Raw genomic sequence first — 26,825 nt, 5'->3', positions numbered from 1 at the left:
ATTCAGTCTGGCTGTCAAACTCAATGGGCATAACTCTACTTGCTGTGCTGTCTCTGACTTGTTTTGTGCTGTTTGACAGAGTTAATCTGTTAGTGCTATCTCAAACAGCTTTATCTATGTGTTCCTCCTTTCCATCTCAGTTACCTATTCTCCCTCTTGTCCACAATTGAATATTCCTCCTACTCACCATTCAGCCATGACGGTGGGAAAAGGGCTTCTGGTCTGCGGACCTCTTAGGATTACAGAAAGTAGAATCAACTGAAGGGAGAGCTCTTATCTGGTATGATAGAACACAGTCATGCCCTGCCCCCCAGCCTCCAAGAACAACTTCACAGATCTATCAAGACATAAAGCAGATGAGCTGAGTAAAGACATCTCATATCTCAAGGAAATATGACATTCTACTGTTTTATTTTCATAGAATGTTACAATAGCAAGCAGCGTTCCAATTCAGGAGCATCCACGTGCCGCTGGTATCAGCCCATAGCGGACTGTATTAAAGGCCCCTGCAAGTGAGCCCAAAAATTTTTTGGATGAACTCCATCGATGACAAGAATTTGAAATATTTGCCACTTGCGGAATTTGGAAGTGTCTCTTCTGCAATATGTTAGGGGGGACAACCCAGCGAATGGTTTGGGGGATAACATCCATTGAATCTGCTGGTACACAGACATAAAAAAAGGGCTGTTTTTCTCTTCTTTCTGAATAGAATTTGATATTCTGCCAATGAGAATTTGGCTCTGGCATCTGATTGGTTTGTGAATTTGACTCTTTTGATTCACAATGATATAGTCTCTTCTTCCTTGCCTGCTTTTTTTCACCGTGAGAGTGGCTGCAATCTGAACTCTGGTAGATTTTGGACTTTCTCCATAAATCAGATTTAGCCTTCCTTCTTTCTTTGATTTGTGGGTACATGCGAGACTTGCCATGTTTTTTTGTGAGACTCAATTTAATATTTGATTCGGTTGTTGAGGAGGTTAAAGAGTAGCTTGTTCTGCTCCACGTGGTCGTGGTCCAATGCTTTGCTTTACTGAACGTTATGGAAGATGATGTAGACTCGATTTCAATTGTGTTGGCTGAGCTGTGAGACAGCCAGTCAGAAGGCTGCATTTTGGAGTTTGACCTACATTTCCTGTTATTTTTAAACTGATAGTAAGGGGAGGTATGTTTCCTACAGATTCTAGTATTGTCATTTGGATCTTCAGAGTAAAATGGTTTCAAATAAGTTGCTTCATTGACTTTGTGAATATTTGTCAATGGAATGCCTTTGGGTACCTCAAACAGAAGATCCTGTGAATCCTGAGTTAAGCAAAAATTTGTTTCTATAAACACACATTCCTCACTGTCACTTACTTCAGGAGCTGGACATCCCACCACGTCAGTTGATGTCTCAGTATTTACGGGGATATCGATCCCATCATCAGAAATCCCATCATCAAATTTTGAATCAGATAAATCAGCAGTATTTTGCTGAGTTCCTGAAACAGAGTGCTTGTATGAATTGGTTTCTTGAAACGACACATGACATTGTTTATCCCTTTCTGTTGTCATTTCTAATTTTAAATCTGAAAGAATTATATCATTCTGCTCTGTGCCTTCTAGACCAGGGAAAAAGGCAGGCACATTGGTAGACTTCTGGAATTTTCTGGAGGGTAGTGACTTTTCTTGTGCATTTTGCTTTAGAAAAGAAACATGCAAAAGTTCTTTGTCAAAGGAATGAGTACTACTTTCCTCACTTGCTTCTACTTTTATATATTCTGAGCCTGATTCCACGCTTAACTTGGCAGTGGGTTTGGAAAGTGCATTTGGCCTAGAGATCACAGTGAGAGGTTTAGGGAGCGATTGGAGATATTTGTATTGCAAATCACAGTCAATTTCACAAAAAGATTTTTCATCGAAAAGTACTAAAACTCTGTTTGTTCGTTTTGGTCCTTTTGTGGCAGGATGGATACACTTAAATAAGGGTTTTGACTTATCCTGAGCATTGGCTATTGCATAAGATTGTACTACAATTCCGGGAAGGCCTATTGTTTGTATCTCCACTGTTTTGGCACAAAGGTGCGCAAGAAGGTCTTCCTTTTCTTTCTCTGAGAACTTGTGAAGAATGTGACTCCGTGGGAGATTACTCAGAGTTGCTAGTGATGTTACACTTTCTTGCTTTTCAATGGCCTTTGGTTCTGTCTTAACCATCGAGACCATCATGCTGCTACTTGAAACATTAGTTGTTGTCTTCACACAGCTGAGAGGATGAACGTCTCCTCGGTAATTGTTTTTTAAGTTAGCTTGTACAGTATCAACCTTTGGAGACTTACACTTCTTTTCTGTATGTTTTTGATAAAGACTGCGACTGTAATCTTCTGAAGTAGCCCTTTGGGAGTGAGAATTACACTTCTGTAATGATATGTTCACCATCTCTGGAAGCTGATTCAGTTTTATCTCAGTTGCTTTAGAAACTAAATGCATAGGAAGCTTATTTTTAAATTCTGGAGTTAGCTGTTTTAAAAGAGGTGTGCATAGCAATGTGGCATATGTTTCTGATGATGTGTCTGGACCCTCCAGCAAAGAAGATGCCTTTGCATCACCAGGCTGGTAGGCTCCTACTTGCTCCAGTATTTCAGAAAGACCTTGGTTTTGGATCTTATTTTCAACAGGGTATTCAAAGACACTTTTAAGTGCTTTATAAGCGGGAAACAAATGTTCTGCAAGTGTTTTGCTTTCTTTGTTCTTATCTTGAAGTGTTGTGGGCACAGTTTCTGGAGCAGCTTCCTCTTGCTTGGAAAGCATGGAACATTCTCCCATCTTATCAAACAGTGAGGTCCCGGATAGTGGTTGTAGACTTGGAATGAGGACATTTCTACTTGAGGTTCTTCTCAAAAGAGTTTCTATAGTGTCCTTTAGATCTTCAGATGTACACGGGTACCCTGGGGGTGTCAGAATGTCGTTTTGTATTTCTTTTTCCTCAGTCAAAGTATTCATGTCAAGTTCATGTATGACCTTTAAGTCATCATTCCCTGGAGCAGTCCCTTCTCTTGTTGGTATACATAAGTTCTTGTTTATTTCACATTCTAGGTTTACTTCTGGCTCTACATCAGGAAGTTTCTGTATTTCCTGATCATTCACCACAAAGGGCTGAGAATCCTGCAGCAGTGGGTTTGTAAAATCCAGTTCTGTTACAATTGTTAGGATGTCCTTAATTTTTCTAGCATCTGGTAATTTCTCTTGGAATTTAGAATGACAGACTCTGTTTTCCCTTTTTGGGTTTGTTTTTGAGTGAACTGTTCCTTCATTGTAAGGTGAGCTTATTTTGGAAACACAAAGACTTCTGATGATAATTCCTAAGGAGGTATCTTTGCTGCTTGGAACCATGGTTTTAGGTTTGTTGAAGGCATATTCTAATTTCTTTTTATTGCTTGGACTACCACATCCTGTGATACCAAGCATCTTTGAAATTGGGTGCTTTGGGATTCTCATAGTCAAATATTTGGGTTTCATTTCTCTTTTCAGGTTTGTTACTGTGAATCTGCTTTTCTGGCTTTTCAGACAAATAGGAATACAGGTATTCAACAAATCAATAATTATTGTTTGAAGCAATTTTTGTTCTTGAAGGTTTTGCTTTACAGTAGATATCTCTAACTCCTTTTTAAGCTTTTCCTGGGCTGGGTAGTTTTTCTTTTTGGGAGTGACTACCTGAGACTTGTTCTGCAATTCTTCTGTTCCTGGAGAAAGAACATGGCTTGTAGTGCTGCTGGTCTTCTCTCTAGCTTTATTCTCCAGATTGATGGTACAGCTCTTCTGCATTTCTCTTTTGTCCTCTCCTAGGTTGATACCTCTGCTTCTATCTGTTTTGAACTTCCTTTCTTTCTGAATCACAGTAGAACTGTTGTCCATTACTAATTTTTTCTGTTTCAAATTTACACTGGAGACTGTGTTAGTTTCATCCTTTTCTTCCAGGTGTCTAGATTTCAGTAGAGAGTCATGAGACTTCTGAGACAATGCTAGATCACACTGTTCTTGTTCTGGAACAATCGATGGTGAATCTTTTTTCCTTCTTGTGGTAATAAACTCTGTAGTACTCATGTGTACTCCTGACTCTATTTGTGAACTGATACATACTACATGTTTCTTTTCTACATCTGTTTGTAAAGGTGTCCTCTGATTTCTGCTATGAACTGGAAGATTAAGAAAAGGAAATGATTCTGGCTTTAGCTGCTGTCTACTTTTGGACAGAGACGTGCCTTGAGCTTTCATGATAACATTTTGTTCTTCCTTTCTTTGAGACTTACTCACACGTACAATGCTTAGTTTTTCAAGTGATGTCTTTTCTGGAGTTAGCATTTTGCTTATTGTAGCATTACTCTGTCTATCTTTCTTTGGCCTATAAGACTTACCTAAACCAGTTTCCTGTTCTCTCTCTGTCACAAATACTTTTGAATATACAGGGGTGTCTCTTGTGATCAACATTTCCTTGAGTGATATCTTTGGTGGAGACACTGGAAACTTAGGTTTTGCTCTATGGCTTAAATTATCTTTGATTTCCTTTTTCTCCCAATTTCCAATTTTCGTTGAAGGTTCTTTTTCACACTTTTCTGGCTGATCCTTTTGCCCTTTGAGGAACGTGTCCAGCATTCCCTCCCCTTTCATGGCGCTTAATCCTGTGAGATGGATTTTATGATAAGGGGAGGCTGACTCGCACTCTGATTCTACTTGTAGGCGTTCACTTACTCGCCGGGGACGGGTCGCGCACTTTGACTTCTGCGGTCTGGCTTGTCTCAGTAGCAGGTCATGAGCTGTCGCCTTAATAATATGTGGATAGGGAGATGTTGTAAATCCTGCGGTGCCTTTTTGTGTTTCGCCCTGTGAATATCCAGAAGCTGCTGATGGTATAGACATGAAAGTCCGCGATGTAACCACGGCGAGTTCGCTTTTATTTTTGTATATTTTTTTCTCTAGAACCTTCATGTTCAGGACAAATTCTTTTGCATTAAGAAGATGTGAAATTGATGAGACCTTTGCTCTTGTGCAGTGCACTCCGTCTGTCAAGTCTACTGCTTCTTTTACATGTTTTTCATATTGTTTTTCTTTTCTGACATGATCACACATATCCTCTCTGTCTGTCATTTTTTCTGCATCTGATAATGCTGGAACCATTTGTGGGAGTAGGAAAGATGGTTTATTCTCTAGCCTTTCTTCATCTACTTGTACACCTCTACACATGGTTGTAGATCTAGAAGTATACATTTTTCTTAAAATTCGAGGTTCACTTATACTTTCATCAAGTTTCTTTGATTTGAGTGGTTTAATGTGCATATGTAGTTCTGTTCTGTGGAGCTTCTGAGACAGAGCTGATTTCCGTGATTTCAAAGTTACATCCGTGCCTCTTCTGTCTGTCATTTCTTTTCTGTATGTCTCTTCTCTCTGATACATATGGTTTTTTTTAACGTCTTTCATGGAGTCACCAACAATGGCCTCTCTCGGTACTGTTTTTTTTTCAGTTGATATTCTCTGCAAAGCAGAATTTCTAAGTCTTTGTTTTGTGTTATTGTATTCTATCTTCTCATACAATTTGGGATGAGGCAGATCTGGTGATATAGGAAATTCAGTCAAAATCAAGTCCTGTTCATCTTTAAGTTTCTGCGCCTTCATTTCTTGGTACTTGTGAGTTGTTAGGATATTTGCTATTTGCACTCCAGCTTCTTTTTCCTCTGGCATATGTTGTTTTTCATTTTGTAGATTAATTGAAGTATGTCTGGTAATTGGCTGAATGTAAATTTCTTCTTTAGAATTTGTTGGTTTTTGTAAATATCCTATGAAAACAGAGGATCTTTTTAACACTGGTGGACATACTTCCTTGATTCCAGTATTCAAAGTAAGGATAGGTTGGGGAGGCATAGCAGTGGGTATCTTAGCCAACTTTTTAGTTGATGTTACATCTGGCTTACTTCCGTCTTCTTTGACCTTTCCCCCCTGCCCTCTAGTTTTCCACTGTAGGTCACTCAAATTCTGCATATGTAGAGTAGGTGATTTTTTTGTCTTCAAATATATATTCATAGGGCGTACTATACTGTTCATAACCACATGTTTTTCTTTACCAACTTTTTCTTTCTGTGGCATGTATTCTTTCAGTAATTTTATCTCACTGTAAACTTCTCTATCAGCTAATTGTGAACCTGAAAATTTCTTGAGCTGCAGTTGTGATATAGACAATTCTACAATTGTATTTGCCAGATCCACAAAATTTTTTTCCTGAGTTTTCCTCTGCAACTCTTTGATGGTGAGTGTATGTGATCGTGGTAAGTTCTTCACCTTTTCATCTATTGATGTGGGCATCATGTTGTCTTTCACATCTTTTTTGAGTCTATTCTTTTCTTCTTCCTGTGTTGGTTCTTTTCTGTTCCTTAACACATAACCTGATGATTCCATGCACACCTTTTGGTCTGAGACTGAAACATCTTGAATCTTTGGTGGTAGAATAGAAAATTGTATTTCTCCTAGTAAATTTTTTTGTTCATTCACCCTAGTGTCTGACTTCAGGAAAGATGGAGAAGGCAAAAAAGCAGTTTCCTTTAGAACCACCACTGGTTCACTTTTGCCTTGTTCAACATCTTTCCTTTGCTCTTTAATATTAAAAGTTGGTATCATTTCATCATTCAAATGTGCAGGTGGAGATATTCTTGCTTTCAAAGCTATGCTATCTTTGCCCTGTTTATCTGTTACACTGTACGTTGCCTCTTCATATAACTCTTGCTGATTGGCTTGAATTATTACATTATGTAGGATAATTCCTTCATTTGAACCTGCATGTATGAGTTTCCCTGTACATGAAGTCATAAGAAACTCATCCTCTAGAGGAGACAGTCTGTAGTAAGGTACTGAAGGCATGGAAGTAGCAATTTTTGTTGCAAACACAGTAGGCTGTCTCGCTTTGTCCTGTTTTGGTATTGTCTTTTCTTCACTGTTTCTCCTCATTGAGGTACTGTGCTCATTGACAAGGAACACATGAGTAGGTGCAGATATATTTGCCTTTAAAACTATGCCACTGGAGTATGTTGAACCATCCAGGAGTGGGGTTTGTACTTCTTGCTCTGGATACTGTTTTCTCCTTTTTGCACATTTAGCAATTTGCTTTGTGGATGCTATGTGCCCTATAGCTACTGATACAGAAGCACCACTTTTTGTTGCAACCACATTATGGTATCTTGCTCTTTTCTGTATAGGTCTTGTTTTTTCATTACGACTGTACCTATGAGTCTTTTTCTTGCTCAGGGTACTGTGTTTATTGACCCTGGACACCTGAGGAGGTGTAGATATCTTTGTCTTAAAAATTGGGCCACATGGGTGCATCAAACTATCAATGACTGAGGTTTGTACTTCCTCTTCTTCCCATGGTGGATGTAGTTTTCTCTTTGTTAAATAGTTATCAATGGTCTTTGTAGATTGTACTTGTCCTATAGGCAATGATTTTTGTAGTACAGAGTATGGTACATGGCTTTGCATTATTTCTGTTTCAACTTCCTCTGCTCTGTCTAATTTAGACACATCTGAAGAAGTGATGGCAGGATAAGTTTCTTTCAGAAGCATGACTTTTTCCTTACTGCCTTCTTCCTTCTTTTTACTTTGTTCTTCAAAATTCATTTTAAATCTCTCTATTTTGGGTACACATGAAAGGAGTGATTTCTTTATGTTCACATGTTTGACCTCGGGATTCATTATTATTCTCTCAAATGTATTCTTTCTGTCTTCTTTATATAACGTGAATCTTGATCTTTTTGAGTCCCTTATGATATCATTCAAAGAAGATGCTGCATAATTTAATTTTTCTGCATCTGAAGATTCCACACTCTGTGAGTATGGAGAAAAGGATCTTGTTTCTACCCATGTTTCTTTCTTGACTTTTATTTCTGTGTCTAACTTGTAAGGTAAAGATGTCAAGGTCAAACTCTCACCCAGTTTGCATTTTCTTTCCTGAGTATGTCTCAACTTTTCATGTATATTTGTCTGTTCATCTGTTGTGTTTGGGCCATAATGCCCAGTGCTACTGCATACATGTGAAAGTGCTAATTGATTTTTGTTGGAACTTGTGTCTTTGGTGTACATTAAATCTTTTGTATCCATGATTTTTTCTCTGCCCATCCATGTCTGTGACTCACACTGTTTCCCAGTTTTTACATTTGACTTTCCATCATCTTCAGTTGACTCTGTATGTTCAGTTTTTCTTGTTTCAAGCAACTTCTGATGCTGTTGTGAATGCACTAATTTTATGATTCCTTGCGTGTCTTCTCCTTCTGTACTGATGTCTAATTCATGTTCAGGAGCTTTTGCTTTGTTTTTCTCTTCTTGATTTGCTTTCCTTGACTCTATGCTGTTGTGAGTCACATTCTCTTGAGTGTCAGATTTATGATTCCATGTTTCTTGCTCTCCATCTTCTGGACATATTTTCTCTTGCCCTGGACCATTTCTGCCTGCTTTCTTCTGCTCCTTCCCCTCCAGATCCTCTTTATCGTATTGATGGAATTTCTCTCGTTTCACATAATTTAGATCCATTTTCTCTCGGTTTTTGTCATCATTACTTGTCATCTTTTGGTTTTTGTCCTTTCTAGCTATTGTTTGTTCTTCGTTTTGAGATTCTATTTTTCCTTGCTCTTTAGAATGTGATGGCAAGTCCTGGGAGAGGGTTTTATTTCCTTTCAAGTCCTTATCTTTTATATGCACTGTCACTCTCTCACTAAATATTTTTACTTCATGCTCTGTTTTCTGTAGCATATGGTCTTCTCCTTTCTGTGTGTTGCTGGTGATATGACCCTTGGCACACTCTTCATTTGCTTCACTCAGGGTAGCTAATGATTTCTGGAATGGTAGTTCTAGAAGAGAGTGTAGGGTTACTTCAGTCACACCATCTCCTTTTTCTATCCTTCTTTCTGATTTTAAACAAGATGATGTCCATGTGCTGGCATTAGTTACAACCACATTTAATTTCTCTTTAATGTTTTGTAGCTCTTGCACTGGCTCTTTGATGTCTAACTGAATTTTCTGTGAAATCAATGATTTTTCTTTCAAATGTATGCTTTTTTCTGTTTTTGTCCTCTCCTCTCTTTCCTGAACTTCATGTTCCATGGAATGTTTTACACTGTTCAAGACAGGCTCAAAGGTGTACTTTTTATGACTTCTTTCCCCTATATCTGATGGTCTTTGGAGCTTTGAGTGATCACTAAAAGAGTGGGTTCTTATTTGTATAGTTTCCTCTCCATTTATTTTTGTATCTGCTTCAGAGTAAGGAAGAGAACTTATAAAAGATTTGTTCCAATTTTTAATTTGTTTATCTTCCTGCATCTTTTTTGCCCTTTCTTCAACATTAAATTGTAACTCCTGTGATGCTGAACATTTCTGTCTCAAAAAGAGTTTCCTGGAATGCATCACTTCATTGGAAGCTATCTGCAATCTGTCTTTCAGTGGTCTACATTTTGCCTTTTCAAAACTGCTTAAAATATCAGTTGGCTCCTTGTACATTTCTATTGCACCTGAAGATTCTAACACTGCTGGTGATCTAAGGCAGAACTTTGTTATTCTTTGTAAGTATGCTTCCATTATTTTAGGATTGCATTCCAGATAAGGTGGAGAAGGAACTGATTCTGATTCCCAAGGTTTATTTTGACCTACATTTAGATTATTTTTGTTGCCTCGGATATTTTTTGGTATTTTATTGTTCCACCATGGCTCCTTTTCATATAACAAGCATTTAAAAGGTAGCTTTTTACCCTTTTGAGCAATATGTATGTAGCCTATTATATCTTTCAAATCTAGTATATTATTTCTATATTCTTTCTTCTGTGGAAGATACTTTAATTCCATTAAATTGTCTAAATTATCTCCGTTAAATGCCTGTGAAGATGGTACTTTTCTGCTGTTCAGAGACAATAGGGGCTTTAATGGTGGAAGGCAGCTCTTTAGTGGTCTTGACTTATCTTTTCCTACTCTTATTCTTGAATTTAAGTTAGTATGTGGTAGAGAGGGTAACAAAATAAAAGATTTTGTCTGTTTCATGTCTGATTTACTTAGCTCTTCTTGTACCCTGCCTTGATTTGTAGTGTTAAACAGTAAAGTTAATTTCTTTTCATGGGATGGATAAGACAATGCTGATTCCTTTATCTTTAAGGTAATATTAGAGTCTATTATTCCCTTCATTTTCCCTTTGTTTATGCCATTCTTCTCTTCCTGTGATTTATGTTTTTCTTGTCTTACATTACTTGAGATAAGCACATCAATTTTCTCTTTTTTCAGTTTGAAGTGAGGTAAAGGGATGGGGTCACATGCTTTTATTACAACTGAACCTGGCTTATCCTGTCTGTGTTTCACGCATATCATTTTTTCTTTTTTGTAACACTGTGGTTCTGCTTTATTGCTGGGGGTATAGTCAGTGGAACTACTGCATGGATGCTCTAATTTCTTCAAGTTTAGGACTCTTCTTTTAGGCCATATTGTGTCTTTCATAACTCTGTTGCCCTTCTGTTTTTCATTTTCATACAAAAACTGCATGTATATTGAAAGACAGTGTAAGAACAGCTTAGGCAGATCTATCTCTTCTTGCTTCTTTTCACTTGCTTTATGTGGCAGGCTTTTTGTGCTGACTCTTAGCATGGATGAGCTATCATTTGACACTGACTTACTTACCTGTATTCCATCAGATGACTGTTTTCTTTTAGACAACAAAAGGCTTGGGCAGTTTGTAGTTTTACTGTCTGACTCCAAAGGCAACACTGTATCTCGTTGTTTTGTTTGCTCTTGAATAACTCCAGCGAAAATCCGCTTTGGTCTACATTCACACATAGTCCTTAGCTGATCTTTAGATGGTAAGTCTAGCCCCTTTGTCATGCCTGACACATTGCCTACTTCTGACAATGGTTTCTTTGTCAGAGGTTCTAAATGTGCCTGGACATAAGAATAATTTTGGGAACGTGGTATAGGTTTCTTCAAATTCTTGACGGAAAATGACGGGGATTGCTGGTTTTGTCCTTTTATCCTTTTGTCCTTTTGTCCTTGTATCCTTTTTTTCTCTTCTCTGTTTTCTGTATTTAAAGAGTGATAGTTCAGATTCTCTATTGCTTTTAACGGTTTCTTTACCTGTGGTGGTGTAATCCTATGTATATCCATCAAGGAGTTGGTATTAGACATTGGGAAAGCCTTGCATGCACTTTCTTGCCAATCTGCTCCTCCAATGTTAACTTCACTTGATGTTTTTTCTACTACTGTGTTAAAAACATTTGAACTTAGAACTGCTTTTGTTGATATTTGTTTTTGTGTATTTTTGGTCTGAAGTTGTTGTAATATACAAGATAAACAAACTTCCAGAATTTTTTCTTTGTTCTGAGTAAAAATGGTCAGTTGTTTTTCCTGCAGTTTTTTTGAAATGTCCACTTTCTGTCTGTTTAATTTTAATTGACTGTCAGCTGGCTCTGCTTTTCCCATGAGATCCATTTTGACACCTTTAGCACTGTAACCACTGCCTTTCTTTGCTGTATGCAAGGCTGGTGTTGTGTGAAGAGGAGCCCTCTTGTGGCAATGTACAGAATTCAGAACGATTCTAGGCCTGTGATCTGGCTTTGGAGAGTCTCTCTGAGGTATACCTGTTTTGTGTAAATTATCTAGATCTGTGCAAATAAATGCCTGTGCTTTGGAACCTAGTTCTGTGTCAGTTTTCCTTAATCCTTCTCTTCCAGATAGATGGGAAATATTTTTTATGCTATGATACATTCCCACTTCCTTAGGTACCTTAGCATTTTCCAAGTCAAAGGACTCCCTAACTGGGCAGGTAACAGGCCCTAAGCCTACCCTGGAGGTGGTTTCTTGTTCAAGAAGTTCTTGTACCTTACATGTCTTTTTCTGGAAAGTATCCAGCTCCATGAGAAATCTATCATGTCCTTTGGAACTTGAAATACTTGTCTTTTTGGGCTCTCCTCTTCTGGGTGGAGCTGAGAATGCATGTTTGATGGGGTCTTTCATAACTCCTTGTTTTATTCTTTGTGTAGTGGAGAATTCAAATTCTATACCAGCTCTGTGTCTTTGATCCTCAAGCCCACTGTAATCAGATTCTCCAGTGTCTGGAAACACGACATGGTATGCTTCTTTTTCTAAGTGGGCATGGACGTTGATATGTCTTAGCTCCTCCACCTGTTGGCCAGTCATTAACTGATCTTTATTTTGTGGGATAATATCTAGTAAAACCATTTGGTGTTCTTTTAGCTTTCTAATATATTGTGTTGATTTTCTGATAGTGCTTGATATTGAATTATCAAGAGACTGCACAGATAACATTTTAATTTTATTCATTTTCTTCAGCCTCATCTGTGAAGTAATATATGGCCTTTGTGGTTTGCCCTTCCTCTCTTTTATTTCCATAAGTGTTTTTATTTGAGATGTGATGTAGTCAGAAGAACAAAAATTCTTCCAAAGTAAGTCTGCCACAGTTTTCTCTTGAGGCAGCTCCTTCTGTGTATTGATGCTATGTCTTAGTTCCTTTCTGTAGCTATGGGTTCCATATCCTGTGATATTAAGTAGCCTTCCAGAAGCTGTCCTCCTCACCTTCATTTTTACTCTTTTGTGATACATGACACTTTCCATGAAAGCTGTTGTTTTTTTGTTTTGTTGTATAACTTTAGAAGTAAACTCATCTGTATAAACATAGTCTAGGCTGATCCCTTGTACACACCACCTTTGCTGTCTCCACAATGTGGCCATACTCCTGTTTGGCTCTTCTCTTTGCCTGAACATACCATTGTTCTTTGTTGTGTTGATAAATTGTGCTCTTGTTTTTATGTCTTCTGTTATTTCAATTTTTTTACTCCCTCTACTTTTTTTCCTTCTCCTTTCCTGTTCTTTAATAAGTAAGAGTAGTTTTTCAATACTTTTTGGCATGTAATCCATTCCTGAAATATATTCTTCACTTGAGAGTTTTTTCAGCTGTTGGGTCGAATTCTTTAAGATTTTGTCACTTATTTTCATGTCTTCCTCTGGCTCTTCAGTGTGAGGTTGATGTGGAACCTGAGAGGAAATAGATCCCAGAAGAGGATCTGTGGAAAGGTTTTGTTGCTGTACCATAAGCTTGGGACTAAGCGACGACTCCTTTGACTCTAATGGCTTATCCATGTTTAGTCCTCCTGTCCTCTGTAGACCTGATGGTGTGATGTCTTGCTTTTTTAGGAATTGGTTTGTCATTCTGTAATGATTACTGTAGATGTTTGTTCCTCCTCTAGCTCTTGAGGTATTTAGTCCAAGGTTATTAGTTTCATCTTTCTGTGAAGGTAACTCAGAGTTCATTTTTCTTTCTAAATCTTCTAGTTTGCAAGGGTGTTCTGACTTAACCCAAAGTTGTTGCATAAATTGCTGGTGTATGTCCTTGAAAGTACAGTGATCATGTGCCTCTTTAATATGTTCTTCTAGGTTTCTAGATACATCAACACATCCTGACCATGATGCTTGCCTTTGGTTAGATGGTTTCTCCAGAATTGTCTGGGAAAGAATGTTTTTTCTTTCTTTCAGCTTGGCTTTCTCCAGTTTTACTCTGGTAAGCTTTTCAACTGGGGATATCAAGCATCCCAAGTCGAAATTAGCTTTTAGCACCAGGTTTTGTGCATTTCTCCTCAGCTCTGATGAGTTCTGGTGCTGCATACTATGTCCTAGTTCTTTTTTATTGCTTCTGTCTCCATGTCCAAGTAGAGGAGCTGGTATTTTCTTTGCCTTCAGCTTTATTTGTTTGGCACACATAGTACTTTTCACATTTGATATTTTTGCCTTATCTTTTTGTCTTACAGTTTCAGGGTCGGTAGTTTCACTGGCATAAGAACTCCATGTAGGTCCTGAGATAGTAGGCTTTGCCTGTTTCTTTGGCAGGGCAAAAGACTTGGACTTTGTTTTCCAACCTGTTTTAAATTCTTTGTTCTGCCTTCCAATTTGAAGAGTATGTACATCAGAAGAAAGAGCAACCTCTTTGCTAAGCTCTTCTCCAACTTTTGTATTTCCATCTTGATCTATAAAATAAATAGCTGTTTTCTGAAGCGTGATGTCCTTGTGGTGCACTGTGTTAGCTGAAAATGCTTCTGGTTTGAAAGGATCAGGTTGTCTCTTTTGATCTGCTCCAAATGGCTGAACACTCTGTGAAGCTATTGTAAACAAAATTGGCTGTCCAAACTCTTCTTTCCTCTTCATTTTTGCTTTGTCCTTTTGCAAAAGGTCATTTCCTTTTGTAGATTTCCCATACATGTCCCATATATTATGTGATGACTCTGTTTTTATATGTTGAATTGGCATATAAGTATAGACGGATTTTATATCTGTATTTACCTCACAATTTTCTTTTATCTCTGGGGTTCTAAAGTCCTGTGCCACATTTGTTTTTAAAGCAGCATGGCCTCCATCATGAGCTAACTGTGACTCCATTGACCCCAGTATCTGTGAAGGTATACCTTTATAGGCTGACAGGTTAGATATGCTCATGCTACCAATCACGTTTTTAAATTCTTTGGAAGCAACTAAATGCTTGGCAATCAAAGTGGCAATTTCTGTCAAATAAAATGGAGACTTTTCTTTTAAACAAGACAGGCCAGTTTTCTTTTTACCTTGTTTGGTAGTACGATGAGCTGGCTCACTGATTTTGCGTGATTTCTTCACGTTTGTGTGTGGATTTTCCAAGATGACTTGTATGTTGTTTTCTGTTTTTACATTAATTTCTGAATTAACCTCATACATTTTACTTCTCTGGGGTAAATATTCTCTTAAATGTATTTCCTCTGACTCCCCAAGTTTGAGTTTCTTTATGAGTTTTGTATTTACTGATAACTTTTTTGTATAAAATGGAATAGACTCTACTAGCAGTTCTTGCTTCTCTCCTCCACATTTCCCAACATGTAGTTTAGCTTCCTCTAAAAATTTGGAACCACCTCTGTCAACAGAATCATCATACTCTGCTATGGCTTCAACTGGTGACTCCCCATGTGTTGGCTGCGTTTGGGTAAACTTTGATATTCTCAAACTTACCTCTGCTTCGAATTTACTTTTCCTGTTAGAGATAGTTGATATGATGTGAACAGTGCTTTGAGGTATATCAGTTATGTTTTCACTGAGCCATATGACTTTCATTTTTCTTCTTAATTTCAATTTCTTATGGTTTGTGATAAAGAATCTATTTATTTTAATTATCTTTGACATCGGTGGTTTCTTTCTCTTCCTAGTTGAAAATCTCTGATTCAACATAATTTCATTTTCTGATAATTTAATTATGTTTACCTGTCTTTCAAAGTCAAACAAAACAGGCATAAAAAAATTGTAAGGTCCCAAGAAAGTTGTGGCAAAGTTTGCTTGCAATTTTACCTTTCCCTTTGCCATAGGTTTTTGTGGTATTCTGCTATAAAAATCAGCCTTTGCTGCTGGATCAAGTGAAAGTTCATCAGTTATGAATTTGAGTGGACAACTCACAGCATCTTCAGCAGCGTGAAGCAGTGCCTCTCCCATGCATCCCATATTTCTCGAATGGTGTTTACTATTATAGTGCCTTTTCTTCCTATGGAATCCTGTGTAACCCCTTGTAATATTAAGCAACCTTGAAACTTGTCTTGCCCTGGGACTCACATCTCTTTTACCTGAAAACTCTAATGTGCAGCTCTCACATTTGTATTCAGGTGACGTAGAGCTGGGCTCCTGTAAAGGTTCCAATGCTGTTAAGCCTCTTTGCGTCCATGATTTTTGTTCAGAAATAAGGTAGTCACATTTTCTCCTGGAATTTCTATCCCAGGTGTTGTTGTATGGTATGGGGCCAACTTGAGATCCCTCTCGATTTAGAAGTGGAGACATTACGCCTACCATGCTGCTTTGTAGGTTATTCACATTGACAGGCTGTGCTTGCCCATCATGTAGAAGTTTCTCTGATTCTGGCCATGTTGCTGAATTAACCAGTTGTAAATCAGATTGCACAGAATTAAGCCCTGCTGTATTCTGAGAACTGAAACTGAAGTGTTGGGAAGTCAGTGGGCCCTTCTCATCGCCTTCACCTTTTACATCTTTGGTGCCATTTGAGGTATTATGCTTTTCAGTGGAGTGCGTATGGCAAGCTCTCTCCTTGTGCACTGACTGGTCAGGAAGCTCACGACTAAATCTCACTGTCCACGTTATATCTTCATCTTTTACCCCATTCCACGCGCTAACATTCAGAGACATGGGCATAGGAGAGAAGATGGCATTTAGCGATGAACCTGCCATGGGCTTACTTTGTTTTGGTGTTCCACATCCTGCAGGAATAAGTGTCTGGAAGACTGTTGTCTTACTTGCTTTAACAGTTACACAGTTAGTACTCATTTCATCTCTCTTGTCCATGAATTTAAAATTCTCTCTCTCTTTAGATATGGGTGTGGAGAAACCCAAAGACTCTAACATTGTTGCTGTCAATTCTTGGGTTAATAATCTTTTGTTTTTCTCTGCTGTTGGGTCTTTCAATATGATTATATTAAGATTATCAGGTAAGACATCAGATTGTGTTAATAATCCAGAAATCTGTGATTTCAAGGTTTTGGGAAGTAGATTTTTTCTTTGACTACACTGTGGAATAGTTAATACCTTTGAAACAGATGTTTTTCTTCCTTTCATAGTTACACCAGTTGAACACATTTTACCTTGTAAGGCTTTGCATCTAGACACTTTGCTCTGCCTTTTAGATTTTGGTACATCAGAAGTTGTGAGATTCACAATCTCTGGGATGGTTGCTTGTAGATAATTTTTAAGCCCTTTTCTTTCCACTCTATCCCAACTATTCAGTTCCTGTGCCTGAGTCCCATCCGCTGGTCTTTCATATTTTGTTCTATCAGTATTAATTTTATTAATTTGTGGGTCTCCTGGTTTTAGGGGAGGAAGCTTTGAATTTGATATATACATGTCATATTCTCTTCGAGTTATATCTGCCCACCGACTCTTCTTTGTGTTACTTCGTTCCACAATGGACAGGATGTTCCTTCCTCTTTGTTTTCCTAATTTATGAGATTTAGGTTCCCTACTTTGATGTGAATATGCAAAATGTTGGCTATCCTGTGGGAGTGATTTTAATAATGTCTTATCATTCTTTTTCTCTTCTTCCTTATTTTGAATATCAATTTCTTTGATGTCATCTGTAGTAATCGTCTCTTCATGATGCAGTGTCTCTGCCTTCATTTGTATAGAATGGAGTGTTTTTTCCCTTAGTGTGCCTTTTCCTATTTCTATCTTGCTGCTTATATTAATATCCAGTGCTACATTTGATGAAGAGGAAGGTTCATCTGCAATTTTTTTTTCCTGATTCATGCCTTGCATTTCGGTTGAGTCACATTTCTTTTCACCATGATAGTCTGGATTAGTGTATGAGACTGATAGTTCCTTTGCTTCCTTTTCACTGTTACCAGCCTGTTCCTTGTATAGTCTCTCATTAGATAGATCACATTGTTTTTCAGATAATGCCTTGTCCTTGGCATTCCCAACCTTCAGAAGGAACATGCTGAAACAGCCCTGTAGCTTTTCTAATTGAAGTTCTTCTGGGATGGGACGTGTTGTAGAACACAAAATTGCTTCTGTGGGTGTTTGTGGTTGCACCTGAGTGGTTGCTCTCCCTTGTGGGTTCAGTTGTTTGTATGATCTAACAAGGTCATGGTCTTTTTCTTGATACATATCAAATATAAGGCCTGGGCTATTTTCTGAGACCAGGAAGTCTTCTAGTTTCTCTTTTTTCTCCTCTTTATAGTTTTTCAAGCTAGAGGAACTACTTGCATCAGCAGAATCTGGACACTGTGCACTTCTTTCATTTGGTGACTTCTCTTGCATTAGTTGCATATGACCAAATCTTCTTATTCTCTGTTGACCTGTCCATGTTTTTGAATTTCTAATGTTTTTATTGGGCAAAATATGTATGTTGGAATGAATGACATCTAAACAGGCAACTTCTATGTTACACTTTTGCTGTGGACCTTTCATTTCTTTGTTTTGTTTTAGTTTTTTGCTGTACCTGAGGTTAACTGTCCATGATGGTTTTATTTCCCCCATAGCTCTATGTCTCTGATTCACTGGTATCTTCTTCTTTGATCTTGGTGCTTTTCTCATCCTTTTAGGTCTAGAAACAAAGGATCTTGTAAAAGAATCAGAAGACTGCAGATTTATTGATGTCTCTGAATCTTTTTCCACAGGATATGAATCTAGTTCACTTTCAGAATTTTTGTCAAATTCTAAGTCATCATCTGTCATGTTTGTAAATTCACTAGGTGAAGAGTTCCCTGCTTTGGGAGATAAAATTTTAGGAACTACAGGGAATTTTATGTCATTTTCTGTTTTGGTAGTTTTTTGTAATCCTTCAGATTCTGTGGGATCTATTTGTAAAGTGGCCTCCAAAGTGCTTTGCAAGAAATCTTTTTGGCGCTTTACACTTTGAGTTTTAACAAGTTGTTCTTGACTTAAAGAGATGGGTGATGGGTCTGGATCATTGAAGAGAGTATCCTTGCTTTGATCTGCACCAGCCCACAGGTGTTGGCCACGGCAAAGTGCTGCTTGTTTCTCTTGAAGGTTTTTCTCTCTATCATATATTGCACTACTCTCAGCAATGCCATCAACACACGTTTTGTTTGCTAATTCTCGTTGCTTTAGTTGAGCATGACAGAATCCTCCTTGCAATCTGCTATGGATGGATAAACAAACAGTGTTTTGACATTCAGGTAAAAGTGCTTTAGCTTGGTTTATCTTTTTAAATTTGATCTTGTGGTCCAATTTTGACTTTTTATTGCTTGTGATATTGAATGTTTTTGAAGCTGGTGGTTTCACCTTATTCATAAACTTGAACTTTGCTGTACTTGTATTTGTGAATTTTGTTCGGTCTTTCTTTTTTTTAGAGTGAGCCAAAACAGGCATGTAGTAATTTAAAGACCACAAGAAAACTTTTTGGGTAAAACTACAACTAATTTCTCTTGTATCATTCCCACTATTTGGAATATTACTTTCTCTTGATTGGCTCAGATAGTCTCCCATTGCTAATTTTTCTGATGTTGGAGGAACCAACTCTAATTCTGCAGAAAATCTGAGCTCTGTTTGTGTAGATGTGCTGTTCTTCCTGTTTGCAACAGAAAATGAATCCATTCTCAGTGAGTCAGTTGTCTTAATTGCTTCTTTGAAAGATACTGCTTGAAACACTTGTTTCTCTGTTTCACTCTCTTCCAGTTGAGGTGCATCACATCCGAAGCTCCTCTTCCGCTGAGCCACCACCTCTGGTTGCGCTTGCTTCAGCACTTTCATACCACAGCAGAGCTGAACTTCTAGAGTATCTAGGGCTTTGCTTTCCTTAGTAAGGACATCTAAACTATTTTCTTTCTTTTCAACTTGAGGTTTTGGGGGTATTATTTTTATATTTGCTTTTTTATTAGGAATGAGATACCTGTGAGGGTGAACATTCAGAAGCCCATGTGCCAATATTGCATTATGCAGCATTTGTTTAATGATGCTTTCAAAGCTGTCTCCTATTTTTCTCTTGTGGTTCAGAGTGTCAGATGGAGTGATACAAAACCTCAGGAAAAATGCAGGTTTCTTCACTTTTGTGATTCCGTGCTTGACACTGAGTACATTTTTTGTTCCTGATGATTTTTTTCTGGTTTTGAAAGATCTTATGGCAACTGCGCATAAGTCCTTTTTCAAATCTTCTTCTTCTGGAATGTGACCATCCATTGTCTCTGTGGGATTTCCACTAAACGGGACCCTACATTCTGTTGTTTTAATTAAATATTCACCAATGGGCAAGTTCTCTGGCACTAAAGATGGGTGCATGGCATCTGCGGTCCATTCTTTGTCGGTAGGTTTGACTGTCCTTTGCTTTATTTTCTCAACTTGTAGTGGATCAGTTGAAGGATGTGAGCTGGTCTTCCATACTGTCTGTGTAGAACTAGTTCGTGGCTGCACTTCTTCCTCTTCACTTTGAATTGTTCTATTTTCTGATTGGATCTGTTCCATTTCAAATTGGACACATTTGTCCTTTTGCTTCAGACATATAATGACTCTAACGTCTGCCAGTGATGGAACTGTTTCTCTTTCTTTTCTTTCTCTGTCACACTCTTCTGGCTTTCTACATATAGAGCCCTTATCAGGATGCTTTACTTCCTGTATTTTCTTTTTATCCGGTAGTTTCTCTCGCTTGAGTGCAGAGTTACTACAATTTATTGTTGGTGTTTCTGCCTTGGCTTTTAATCTGCTACATAGTTCCATATCAAAGGGTTCAGAAATGGTAGCCTCCGTGGCGTTCTCAGAGGTTTCTGACATCCTTTCATCTTGATGTCTGTTCTTTTTATTGGTTCTTGTGTTGCATTCCAGCTTTTCACTGTCACTTGGTTTACCATATTCTGTAATACTAGTCATCAATGGTTCTTCTTCCTTCAAATTTATGCTTCCTGTAATCATTTGAAAAGTTACGTCTTTTAACTCATTTTTTTCTTGCTGCTGGGATCCTGGGGCAATAAGTGAATTGATACCTGAAAAGTTCAGAGTGATTTCCATTGAATTTTTAGCTTGCTGTATTTTGTCTTTTGGAAAGCACCTTTGTGTGTTTAGTATACTGACTGTTAACTCATCTCCATTCTCTGTAGTTTGTCCGTTCTGCACTTTCATTCTTCTGTTTAATTCTGTATTGGGAAACAAAACATCTTTCTGTGAAGACTCTGATAACATTTCTAAATGCCCCTCATGCTTTGGAATGTTCAAGTCAAATGCCTGCTGAGCTGAGTCCTCACTAGACTCCTTCTTCTCTCCATTTGTTTCAAATAATGAACAAGGAGCTGCCAGTTCATCAGTGTTGGCTGTGAATGCGTGTTCTAAGTTTTCAATAACACCCACGCTTCCTTTATCAGTAGAACTTGTAAAACTGATTTTCTCTGTATCTGGTGACCCATTTTGCTCCTGTAGAAAATGTTCGTGTTTCATTATGTCTGGAATGACCATCTCTAGATTTTTCAAGAAATACTTTTTAACATGGTAAGTAATAAGCTTAGAGACAGAAATAAGATGCAAAGCTATAACTGCCATTATTTTCCTTTGGTATACTATTTTCTTCTTGGGTCTTAACTCAATCTTCTTTTCTAAAGTGTGACATACTATGTTTGGAAATAACTGTGAACAAGACATTTTCTTTGCTTTCAGAGATGGAACTTTAAGATTTAGTTTTCTTTCATTGTCTGGTATCTTTTTCTTATTTCTTTGCCTTTTAATGGTAGGTTTAAGAGACATTGAATTGCATGCATCATACTGGTTGGAATCTAATGAAGGTATTGGTTGATGGCTTTCTGGCATTCCCTTTTGTTGTGGAATAGCTTCAGCAGATGACTTTGGACTTAAAGATAGAAATTCAGCATTCTGGAAAACACTATTTTGCCCTTTGACTAAATAGTTAATCTCTTTTGGGTCACTAAAATAAACAGAATATTGGGTCTCACTGAAATTTTCATCAGACTCTATGCCCTGGGTTGAGTCTTGTGTTCCTACAATACATGGAATATGAATGAAATGTTGGCTTTTTTCTTTACGATCTCTATCTTGGGCCTGGAAGAGGTCTTGTGTGCTGCTAGAAAATGGCACTCTTATAAAATCTGGAGGCTGAGCAAACCCAGGCTGGCTGCTGAATGACTCTTGGTTGTGAATAAATTGTTGGATTTGGCTAGTAAACTGTGCTTCATGAATCATTTGATTCTGTATGACATTTTGGTTCAGGAAAGTATCTTGTTCTTCCACAGGAATAACCACCTCATTAGAATGTTGATTATGAATCGATGGCTCCTGAGATGTACGGTGCAGATAATCAACTTCCCTCACCAATGTAGCCGTGGGGTTCACAGGGATTCTTCTTCTTATGTTTTCTTCCACATGTCTAATTTGATTGCTAGAAAGAAATAAATGGACAGGAGGACATGGTGCCACATTGAGATCCTTATCTCTTGTAGTTTTAAAAGGGTTTTGAAACCTAAGATCATCAGGAAATGTGCTTTTTGTACTGTTTGTTTTCATTATTGAAAATAAATTATTAGAGGAAATTTGTATTGCTTGATATTCTCTTTGTGGTTCTTTCCTGTGGCTTACAAAAATTTTCTTTACTTCTGAGTGAAACATTGACAAAGATGCACTGGTCCCACCTGAAGATGAGTAACTTTCATAAAAATGGCTTCCTTGAAATTCACAGTCATCGGATGAAAAAACTCTATCGCTAGTGTTATCTCCATTCTCCTCAGATGGATGAGTGGTTGTTACTTGTCCTGAAAGGGTTTCAACTCTAGAGATAAGAAAACAGTACATGTGAGTTGAAACTTAAAATAAGCATTTTATAGGGTCTTACTCTAGACTTAGGGAAAATCTATCATAGATGAAGACAAGACTGTTTATAAGCATGAAGATAAAGGTGAAGCTACCATCCACATTGTCAAGAAACTCATCACTTCATTATTTCCTTAAGCAGACCAATCAGTTACTAATATGAAGAACAACGTTTATTTAAGAGTAAGAGAATTTCTTCCTCAATTGTTCTAAAAGTGTTTTTAATAGCAATGAGCCAAGGGATGAAGACTATATATTTTTATAAAGAATGTTTCTATTCTTTACATAAAAATTTTTATAAGTAACAGTCTTATGGAATTTAGAAGGTGGAATATCCCATAATATCAAGTGTAGTTTTCCACAGACAGTTAATCTCACCAGCTATTTGTGAGGAAGAGAAGAATGACATTTGGGAGAAATACTTCTCAGTGGATTTCTGGGTCAGAGTAATGATTTGTAGTAACGAACAGCAAAGAAGTTGCAGTTTTCTCCTACTATGGACACTACTCTGTCTAACAAGTACTCACACCTGCAACATCAGCATTACCTTTGTATGGTGGTTAATTTATATGACATCTTATCTGAGATGTGGAGCCCAGATACATGATACAATATTACAATGGATATTTCTGTGAGGGTATTTTAGGGATGAGATTAACATTTGAACTAGTAAATTATAAAGGAGACTGTTTGCTCTAATGAGAGAGGAGTCATCCAAACAGCCTTAGGCATAAACAGAGCAAAAGAGTGACTTCTCTATAGCAAGAAGAAATTTTGCCAAGGTAATACTGAGACTTAGACTACAGATTTTAGCCTTGTCATTAAGCATTACTGCATAGACCAATGTCCTAAAGCAAACTGTCTAACACCAGGGTAAACCACAAAGCAAGACCTTAGCAAGGTATGGTAGCCTATACCTCAGGAGGTTGAGGCAGGAGATTACTGAGTTCAAGCCTAGACTGGGCTACATGGCAAGACCCTGTCTCAAACAAGCAAACATAATTGATGGGCTAATTAGCTAAAACTCTACCTTTGTAAACCACAAATGGTGGGTTTTCATTCCAGTATGTGCTCACTGGAGAATGTCCTCATAAGCCTTCCCCTCCAAAACCACTACCCTACTACCCTTCTCAGCTTCAGCGCTTTCCTTCTCAGGGGTCCATTCCCAGCTTGAATCTGTAGATAGTCCCAAATTCTGAATACGCTCTGCATTTTCTTCTTGTTCACAATATTGTTTAATTGTTAAATTATGAACTATTTTTTGCAGTGCTAGGTGTTAAACCCAAGGTCTAGAACATACAAGGCAAGCACTCGAGTACTGAGTGGCCCGAAGTTTGATTTATGTTAGGCAAAGATTTAAAAACAACAAATAATAGAATAATATAATACTCCATAATGAAAGTTATGTAACATTTCTCTGTCTCAAAAGGTCCTATCTTATTTTCACATAGAGCACTTTGCAGCTTCTCTTTTGATGTCTGAACTGCCAGCCACAATACTAGCAATGCTTTGGAGCCACGGTTAAATAAGGATTATGTGAATATAAGTACAGCGATATGAAATAGTCAATCTGAAACAAAGGTGGTTACTAAGTTATGTAGGATAATGCAGCATAGATATGCTGAAAGAAGAGACAGAGAAGAATGGCATCCACCTTAGTTACTGTTCTAATGCTGTAAGGGAGATAACCTGACGGAGGCAACTTAAGAGAGGGCATTGAATTGGGGGCTTGTTTAGGTTTCAGAGGCTTAGTCCATGACGGTTAGGGACACAGCAGAAGGCAGGCAGGCACGTAAACAACAGCAGTCGCTGAGAGCTTTTTTATATCTGATCCACAGGTTCTTGGCAGAGAGACAGATGGTGACTAGGGCTAGTGTGGGCTTTTTAAACCTCAGAGACCATCCCCAGTAACACATCTCTTCCAAAAAGGACACCTCCTGATCCTTCCTGACATTCTATGAACCGGGAACCAAACATTCAAATCTCTGAGCCTATGGGGGGCCATTCTTATTCAAACCACCGTAGCATATTTTGTCATGTTCCTCAGAATGGCATGTGATTTAAAAGTCATAGACTGTCTATTTCTAGAATTTAGAAAATTTAGAAAATTGAGTATTTCCACCTATACTCGGTCTCAAGTACCTGAAACCATGGAAATTGAAACTTTAGATTGAAAGTGGCTGCTGCATTTTTCCTTAAAGTCCTAAGGCTTAGCTTTAGCTTCTGCCTAAGCATGAAGGAGTGAATAATGCATGGCACACAGAGGGGGCAGCTGAACATCCCTGTCCTCATTTTCTAAGCTCTCCTCTTTCCTGTCAATACTCTGGTAAGCTTTGGAGACAGTGTACACTTTACACTGCAAACTCAGCACCTCAGACAGTCCTAGGGACGTCTGATGGCACTACAGAATTTCCCCAACATGCAATGGCAATCTTGCTGCCAGCCACTCTTGACAGGAACCTGTAATCTTCACACAATGTTTCTGCTTCTTGAGGATTAAAGTTCCTAGGACCTAATGGAATAACAAAGCAATTAGACTTTAAAATTTAGTAGATTTGAAATATGAAAGATATTTCTTTCTGATTGGCTATCAGTCTCCAGGTTCATTCTGTACAAAGAACTGAGTGATCTCATGGAAAAACAGAACAGCCCTCATAGCAGAGCATGGTGGCACACACCTTTAATCCCAGCACCCAAGAAGCACAGGCACCACCAAACAAGCAAACTAACAAACAATACATAAACATAATTTTGAAAATTGAAACCCCAAGCTGGGTGTGGTGGTGAATGCCTGTGATCCTAATACTCAGGGAGGCAGAGGCAGGTGGATGTCTATGAGTTAAGGCCGGCTTGTTCTACAAAGCAAGTCCAGGACAGCCAAGGCTACACAGAGAAATCCTGCCTCAAAAAAAAAAAAGTATAACCCAGTTCTAATGTTCCCTTCATGAAATTATTCTCAAAGTCCTAGTTTGGTTTAGACATCTTCTAAATGTTTGCATACCGGGCAGCAACTAGTCTGCATAGCTACATGTCTTTTTGAGATCAGAAGTGTTTGTATCTTAAGTGTTTGTACCCCAGCACCAAGTTGTATTCATTGCATAGATGTTTAATAATCATGGGACGATTAAGAGAGACTAAGAGAGCAAAAAAGAGTTACGGTAATATTTGTGTTTAAGCCACAGCAACGACATACTTGTGAGCTGACAGATTCTGAATTACATTCTGAGGCACTTGTAGAGAGTTGATAGAGTCCCACTTAAATTTTGAACTTCAAAGAGCCTGTCAGTTTTACTGCACCTAGTTCACTGTGGGTTCCATCCACAGTGGATGATTTTTTTCCAACTGAATTATAAGAAATTGTGGTTATGATTTCTATGTGAGTAGTGAAAGCGTTTTTATCTTAAGAATGTGAGGCAGGGGCTGGAGAGATGGCTCAGTGGTTAAGAGTACTGGCTGCTCTTCCAAAGGATCCAGGTTCAATTTCCAGCACCCACATGGCAGCTCACAACTGTCTGTAATGCCAATTCTAAGGAATTTGAAACCTTCACACTGTTGCAAATAAAATAAAATTAAATAAATTAAAAAAAAAAAGAATCTGAGTCAGTTAACCTCTGTAAGCTTTATCTACTTTAAAGGACATTTTTACCAATGTATGAAAAGCCCTCAACACAGCTTGGGACAAGGCAACTAGTTAAAAACAATATTGGAATGAATTGTAGTTTACAGTACTTTTGGGAAGATCCTTCTCTTGGACCCAGAAATAAATAAAGTCTGAACTGAACATGAAGAAGTTAACGTTGTTTCTTTCCACTTACCTTTCTGCTGAAGATGAGTGGGTAATTGACCAGCTTTCTGTAGCTACGTGGGAACAAAAAGTTACAGTATCAGGGGAAGACAATCAGGTCAAATAAGTTTAATATTAAAAGATGAAACTGTAGACTGAGCTGTTTGCTCATGCCTTTAATCCCAGTACTTGTGAGGGAGGCAGAGGCTTCTGAATTGGAGGCCAGCCTGGTTTACAGAGGGAGTTCCAAGACAGTCAAGGCAATATAGAGAAACCTTGTCTTGAAAAACAAAACAAAGAGATAAAATTGTGTGATATTTACCAAATGTCATGCCTTTTGGGAAACCATCTTCATTCTGCTTAAAGGGAGAAGGTAAACATGTTAGAGAAATAACACAACTATCAAAGTTAGGTGTTTTTTAAAGTAAATTATTATGTGTTTTTGAAAAATAGTAGATAGTGGTCAATCATTTCTTACCTTCTGAGAACCCAAACTACCATTTTTCCATAGCTCAAGCTTCTTCTTAAAGAATTCACAAGTTCTTACAAGGATTATCTCAAAAGCAACTCCTAGGAAAATTATAAATAGGATTGGTATCCAAGCATTGTTAAAAATCCAGTAGTCTAGAAAGTCCCATAATTTGCAAAATGTGTTCTCATCTAATACAGACTTCAATCTGTTTTTAAAGAAATGATACGATTTTGTCAT

At 37.9% G+C, this 26,825-nt stretch overlaps 1 protein-coding gene across 1 annotated transcript; it reads right to left on the bottom strand.

Moving 5' to 3' along the window:
• Window positions 1-450: 450 nt before the first annotated feature.
• Window positions 451-26,825, bottom strand: Ccdc168 (coiled-coil domain containing 168). Its single transcript, XM_060378769.1, has 10 exons — window positions 26,595-26,825; window positions 26,439-26,475; window positions 26,148-26,190; window positions 14,925-22,291; window positions 8,928-14,699; window positions 6,871-8,003; window positions 4,499-6,525; window positions 4,024-4,354; window positions 3,175-3,627; window positions 451-2,766 (listed from the first exon to the last, which is right to left on the bottom strand). The coding sequence occupies exons 1-10, from the start codon at window positions 26,823-26,825 to the stop codon at window positions 451-453; spliced, it is 19,710 nt and encodes a 6,569-aa protein (XP_060234752.1).

Source organism: Meriones unguiculatus, chromosome 3 (assembly GCF_030254825.1).
Source record: "Meriones unguiculatus strain TT.TT164.6M chromosome 3, Bangor_MerUng_6.1, whole genome shotgun sequence".
Classification (NCBI taxonomy): domain Eukaryota; kingdom Metazoa; phylum Chordata; class Mammalia; order Rodentia; family Muridae; genus Meriones; species Meriones unguiculatus.
Note: the sequence above shows the minus strand (reverse complement) of the source record. Positions and strands in the feature narration are given on the sequence as shown.